Here is a 7060-nt window from a genome sequence, read left to right as displayed (position 1 = left end):
TGATCATACGTCTATATAGTGTCTCTGCAAACATAAATGCATAATGCTTACGGTCCAAAAACACAGAGGATGTCCATTTATAAGAGAATTGCAATTGCGTGCTGCACGGTGGCTTGTTTGAGGCTTTGAGCCAGTGATGTAGACCATCCAAATGAAAATCCTGTCTTAATACACGGAAAATGCTTCTGGATGAAATGTGGACATAGAGCCCATAGGCATATCATCTACATAAGAATGCAACAGACACACCATGTGCACGCACGCACAGACAAATCCAACATCTTGTCAACAATATGCTGAAGTTCCAATAACAATAGATCTAATACTTTCCAGCATCCCAAATATTCAGAATGTTATGAACAAAGGAAACAAATATTGATCAAAGTAATAGTATCAATGCCGTATAAACAAAATGACGATCTGGAAAGAGACATGGTTCCTGGCAGCTCAGAGAGGACCTGGAAATGTTCCATTTTCCCTCTGCTCGTTCCATCTCTCAATCTGTAAAAACAGAAATAACAATGAAATAAGAACACTTTGCATTGTTGAAGACAAATCAACAAGCATAATGACCAATTGAAACATTTGACCAGCAAGGATTGTTACTTACCAGCCCATGTTACATATAACATATTGTGATGCATAGGTACGAATTAGCAAAGTTTCTATAGGCAAGTTACAATCGTTCTAATTGCATTTAGCTCTGAAAGGTGTGTGAAGTACACCTTTAAAATTATTCGTGATCAACACGATTCCTTGGTTTCAATAGAAAAATCTAGAAATATCATTTGTTCTGTAGAAAGAAAAAAGGGAGTTATATCAGTCCCTATTTAAGTGGCACCGCTTTGAATTCAAGACATCATGATTGAGAAAAAAAACCTCAATAATCAGAGTCCCAAAAGTCTCAATTAACTGGTTGGCTTAGCCACTTCCAAGAAGACAGCGCGCAGTTTTGTTTTGATAGTAATATGATCTTAGCGTAGGCCAGATAGAACTAGAGCAAATTCAACGCTCTTCAAGTAATCTCAAAGTCAGAGCAAGGATTGCCCTTGTTACTAAAACCTATTTGGGGAACATAAAGGGTTTCCTTTAATAGAGAGAGAGAGAGAGAGAGATTTTGGTGGGCCTCTCTTCAAAGAACAAAAACTTGACTGGAAGTAAATCAAATTATAAACCAGAGTTATCGGAAGCTTCTTAGATAGGTGGGAAGCTCGCTTCCCAGAAACTCGCTTCAAAACGCGATACTCCTCGCATCCAAAACTTAATGAGAATCTCAATTCTCCCACACTTCTCCTATGCTTTCTACACGCTTTATCTATTCTTATTATATGTTCTCTCACTCTACTTTTCATGTTTTTAATGTGTTTCCTCTCTACCTTTTCACTCGCTTCCATTTGATTTCTTTAAATTGGCAGTCATCACTTTTAGATTTTGTTAAAAATTTAATTATTACACTAAAAAATCATGAAATTTAAGAATAATTATTTTTATTATTATTTTTATTTGCATTCCATTTCGATTCCCATTCAATTCTTATATTGTTTTTTTTTATTCCTCACTTCCTACTTCCTACTTCCTACTTCCTACTTCCTACTTCCTACTTCCTACTTCCTATACATTTTTAAATGTATCGCTTCTCGCTTCCTGTATTGTTTCCCATTTTGGTGGGCCTCTCTTCAAAGAACAAAAACTTGACTGGAAGTAAATCAAATTATAAACCAGAGTTATCGGAAGCTTCTTAGATAGGTGGGAAGCTCGCTTCCCAGAAACTCGCTTCAAAACGCAATACTCCTTGCATCCAAAACTTAATGAGAATCTCAATTCTCCCACACTTCTCCTATGCTTTCTACACGGTTTATCTATTCTTATTATATGTTCTCTCACTCTACTTTTCATGTTTTTAATGTGTTTCCTCTCTACCTTTTCACTCGCTTCCATTTGATTTCTTTAAATTGGCAGTCATCACTTTTAGATTTTGTTAAAAATTTAATTATTACACTAAAAAATCATGAAATTTAAGAATAGTTATTTTTATTATTATTTTTATTTGCATTCCATTTTGATTCCCATTCAATTCTTATATTGTTTTTTTTTATTCCTCACTTCTACTTCCTATACATTTTTAAATGTATCGCTTCTCGCTTCCTGTACCGTTTCCCATTTTCGCTTCCTAGTCTGGCAACCTTGCTATAAACCCAGCCTAACCTTGTTGTCAATAAAGAACAATTTGAAGTTCCTAATATAAGAAGAGACTTACTTCATAAGTGTCTTATCCTAGATCTATCATCCAAGAACGTGGCTCCCTAGTGCACTAGAAAGTCCAGTAAACAGCATAATCCCTTGTTATTAGGTGATCCAAGTACGGTACACCAATGTGAACAGTTAAACTGTGAACACGAAAATATCCATATCCATAGTTTGCTATGTCACATCAATACGGCTGCGGATACAGGGATGTGGCCATCTTTATGAAGTTTTCAGTGACTATAAGGGGAAACGATATTGGGGAAATGGAGTATCTGTGTGACATAGACAGTTTGGAAGGTTGTGATTCCCTGTGTAAACTTGAAGGTCAAATATCACAGGTACATGCAATCGATCATAGACTCCATAATTCATATAATTGAAATTCTAGTGGTTTGATATGCAGCTAACAGCAACCAGCAGAATGATATTCTATAACATGACATACTTTAAGAAAGAAGGATATAGAATCACTCAGGCTTGCTAGCTACATATCAATGACCAACGTTTGGAAGAGGAATATTAAAAAATGGAAACATATAAACTGACAAGACATGAACATCTTTGTCATTAAAATTGAAAGTTTAAGGCTTTCAGGGATGACAACTCACCCATTCCCCCGGGCAGAGAGAACGATAGTACCTAGCAAAATTTTCACATCCACCAGATACTTCACCTTTGGCAGTCAGACATCTGCATTTTAGCGTAAATAATGTCTTACAAATGAATGTCATATATCAAAGAGAGAGTAATATGCTTAGGTGAGAGAGAGAGTAATATGCTTAGGTGAGAGAGAGAGAGTAATATGCTTAGGTGCCTATCACTATCAAACCCAGAAAGCAACAACACTATACTTGACATACTTGTGAAACTCAATGTAGTGTGTGAAACAGTGTCTTGTTTGATTTGTAGTTGGGAAACAGAAATCGGCCAGTGCAGTCTTTATGTCTCCAACCTAAGAAACAAATCACAGGCCACACAGGAAACTTGAGTGCAAAAAAATCAAATATTCAAAGCAAGATACAGAAATAACTGAAACAAACAGTCAAATATTAGTAATAAAAAACTGGAAAATAAAGTTACCAGAAGTCCTTTCTTTTTCCATTTATGCAAATTTGAGGTGAAAAATATAAAAAGCACAAAATCCAAGAGACAAGCATTCAAAAACTCATAAGAGCAAGAAAACTTGGGCGCTTTCAAGAAACGTGCAGTATCCTTTTCAGAGAGACAAAGTCTCTTCATTGTATGGGAAATTGACATAAGAAGTCACCCTTTCACGCTATATAATTTAGTCCAAAAAACTCCCAAACAGCTATATGCATATATTCATCAACAGTTGTCAGGTTCGGATCTGCTAAAACAGCATTCTTTCCCATTGTAATGGGTTGACAATACTGACTCCCTTAATGAACAATTGTTAGGTCCAGATATGCTAGAGCATCATTTTTTTCTTCTTTTTGTAGAGTGGGTTTGGAAATACTAATTCAAAACCAAATATCCACAAAACAAAAGGCATTCACACACTAAGGGCATGTTCAGGGCCTCGTGAGAGAGTGATTCTAAAAGATTTCAGGCAGCCGTGATTTTCGAATCATTTTGATTTGAAATCACGGCAACCCGTTGGTTGCCCTGGGATTTCAAATATTTGAAATCACTCAGATTCCAAATTAGAGTGCGAGTTGAGGGGCCGAAAGTACCCTAAGGGTAAGTTTGGTTGTATTTTTGAAAAGTGAAAATATTGTTCGAAAGAGATTCACTTTCAAAATCTCATGAGACCTCATCAGAATCTCACACAAATGGGATTCACTTTCTAAAACTCACTTTTGGGGTTTTATACTAACTCACTTTTTATGAGTTTGCTTTTGAGATTATGTTCCAAAAAAGTTTTATGTTTAATTGTTTTTGGGCATGTTTAAATGAGATTCACTTGCTAAAGTTTATTAAAATGTGAATCTCATGTTATTGAACCAAATGTACCATAAAAGCATTTTCCAAAAAGGCTCTAGTTTGGGAATTGGTTCATTATAAGCCACCTGAAGACTAACCCATGCCTCAAAAGTAGATCAATGAGAGTTGTTTTTAAGTAATATTAGTCAATTTCACGCTTATTCAAATTCACACCTAAACAGTGTCCTTTGGTCACAAGTGCTTCTTGTTGGAATTTTGATTTGATGAATTAATTTATCTCCTTGATAAGAGAACTACAACGTCGTGTTAAAATGATGTCATCCACGTGGAAGAGTAAGGTTAACACATGAATGCATAAGTTGTAAAATAAGTAAAAGCACACTGGCCTCAAAGAGTCTTAATCTATCCTGTAAACTCCAAGTCATAAGACTCATAACTGGTGATCATTGTGCCCTAGTATGCAAAAAAAGTCAGAGTGTCCTAATATCAATGAGTCTTAGCATATCCTGTCATTACATCCATGTCACAACAACTGGTGATTGTTGTATCATGTTTGGGTTGAAAATCTATATTCATGCACTTGATGATAGGCACTTTACTGATGCCATTGGAATAATCAAATTCCAAATTCCAATACGCAGCATGGCACAATGTGACCTTCCTTAAGGCATGTTTGCATTCCATGGAAGAGCACACGAAAACCCTATGTTTCACTTTCCACAAAGAAAGCAGCCCCATATTTGCATCAAGGGCTGAGCCTGCAGAAATGGCACGGGCACCCATGCATTTTCACCTAAACCTTCCATTTTCTGTGCAACACTACAACACAAATGCACCCTTAGTGTTGGAGTCGCACATGCACCCTTAGGGCACGTTTGCGTGCCACAGAAAGTGGAGGGTTTCCACGGAAACGATCGAGGCCCCCATGCGTTTCCGCAGGCCCCACAATCTCCCGTTGAAACACGGGATTCTCTTTCAGCGAAGAAAGAGGCCGGTATTTCAACAGGAGCCCTCCCTTATCAGCAGAAACGAAGACCGACGGGGGTGGGTTGGACTTCGTTTCCATGGAGAGAGACTCCATGCATGATGATGCACGGAGGCCCTTTCTTTGGCACACAAACGTGCCCTTGGTGTTGGAGAACAGCTTTTTCTGCTCTCTCCAACCAAGTGACTATTCTACAGTACTCATGGCAAATGTCAACATAAAAGGCCTGTGGGATACTTGATGACTATAACGGTACAAAAATTTCCAAATAGAAGCCAATCCAACCATTTACTGGCATAAGTATAGGTGAAATTTGATCATTATGGGATGTGGCATGACGCCCACCCTTACTGCTGAGTTTCTTACAAAGATCTGTTTCCACGATAACATGCAATCAACAGGATGAACACATGACAGAGTATATATAAACGGGTAAGTTAAGGCTTGCAAAGTTCCACAACTGAGATTCATGTCCCAACACCAAGACTTCTAAAATATTTCCCTTCAATCCCATGAAGAGCTTAAAACTTAAGAGATATAGCACACCCGTAGGTTCCATCTGTGAAACCAAAGATACTAGCATTTGCAGTACTTCAGTGAATTTATGTCAATGCCAGCACTGAAAGAAATCATTTTCCCAACCAAACAGCTCATTCATGCAAAAACAACCGACATATAAAGATGATTTCCACATGAAAGTAAAAACTTGCTCAGTGTAGCAGCCGCATTCACCCAAAGTAGATTTCCAACAATGCAATCGTGCACTGCAAACATTAACAAGTTTACTACAAATCAAAGAGAAAACGAATTTCCTATGATTTTCCCATCGTGGGATTCCACTAAGACACTATATTTTCAGTCAGGGTTTCATAGGAAAGAAGAATTCTTCATAGCAACAAATTTATGAAGAACGCAAGAAAGAAAGAGAACATCATAATTCTCACAGCATCACAGAAAACAACATTTCTTCTAATCAGCCTTTTTGTTTCATCAGGAACGAAATAAAAAATCAAGTCCCCAAGAGAAACCCACCAAAGAGATCCAATCGGCTATTATCTTCTCTACCAGAAAATGTATCAATCATTCCCCAGAAAGAACAATCTTAAAAGAATCCAAGCGACCCATATCATCATGAATCAATCTCCAAAAACACAAAATCGACATTCAAATCGACATCAAATTATGTCCAATAACAAAAAAATGGTATCCCAAAACTCGTCTTAAAACATCAACAACGAAGAAGAGAAAAGCAAAATTAGGGGAAGAATTTAGCCCCGGAATCGCTCTGTTCAATCACAAATCAAATAATCAGAAAATCAAATTTAAGAAAATAGAGAAAATCAGGAGCTAAATTACCTGGATTGCTCCCGCCATCGGAAAATCCTCAACCCCCCAACGCGTTTCAGGAAGGTTGGAAACAGGAGAGTTCACTTCAGTACTTGTTAAGAACTCTGGCTTATCAGAACATCAGAGTTCTGAAACCATGAGAAAATCGGCTTATTCAGATTGGGTAGCTTGTCCCCAGATGCGGCGCTATGTAATCGAGTATTGTATATTTTTGGGTCCTTCTCTTATTTCTTGAAAATCTAAGAAGAAAGTGATTGTCTCTCGTTCCTCAGCTGAGTCGGAATATCATGTCATGGCGAACGTTGTGTGTGAGATTTCATGGCTTAAATTATTATTAACTGACTTATGCGTTGAGCATATACAATCAATCACATTATTCTGTGATAATTAAGCTGCTATGCATATTACCGTGAACCCGATATTTCATAAACGCACCCGCATGGCATTATTCAGACCTGTTATATTTGCAGCCAAGATCAAGTGGCAGATGTCCTTACCAAGGCCTTGAGAAAAGAAGCATTTACTTATCTTTTTGACAAACTCGATGTGTGCAATCTTTATGCATCGGTTTGAGGG

The 7060-nt window shown here is 37.4% G+C and overlaps 1 protein-coding gene across 1 annotated transcript; it reads right to left on the bottom strand.

Annotated features, from left to right (window-relative positions):
- Nucleotides 1–294: 294 nt before the first annotated feature.
- LOC149834995 (cytochrome c oxidase subunit 6b-2-like) lies at nucleotides 295–6759 on the bottom strand. The gene is made up of 4 exons (XM_090010362.1): nucleotides 6494–6759; nucleotides 3108–3199; nucleotides 2856–2937; nucleotides 295–501 (listed from the first exon to the last, which is right to left on the bottom strand). Exons 1-4 carry the CDS (start codon nucleotides 6509–6511, stop codon nucleotides 448–450), a joined length of 246 nt encoding a protein of 81 aa, XP_089866488.1. The 5' UTR covers nucleotides 6512–6759; the 3' UTR covers nucleotides 295–447.
- Nucleotides 6760–7060: the final 301 nt, after the last annotated feature.

Source organism: Nuphar pumila, chromosome 6 (assembly GCF_984573655.1).
Source record: "Nuphar pumila chromosome 6, dmNupPumi1.hap1.1, whole genome shotgun sequence".
Taxonomy (NCBI): Eukaryota; Viridiplantae; Streptophyta; class Magnoliopsida; order Nymphaeales; family Nymphaeaceae; genus Nuphar; species Nuphar pumila.
Note: the sequence above shows the minus strand (reverse complement) of the source record. Positions and strands in the feature narration are given on the sequence as shown.

Coding starts and splice junctions, on each gene's coding strand:
- LOC149834995 (XM_090010362.1), bottom strand. Junction 2,938..3,107: donor CACTACATTGAGTTTCACAA/GTATGTCAAGTA, acceptor GCTAAAATGCAG/ATGTCTGACTGCCAAAGGTG. Junction 502..2,855: donor CTCTCTGCCCGGGGGAATGG/GTGAGTTGTCAT, acceptor CTGTTTTTACAG/ATTGAGAGATGGAACGAGCA.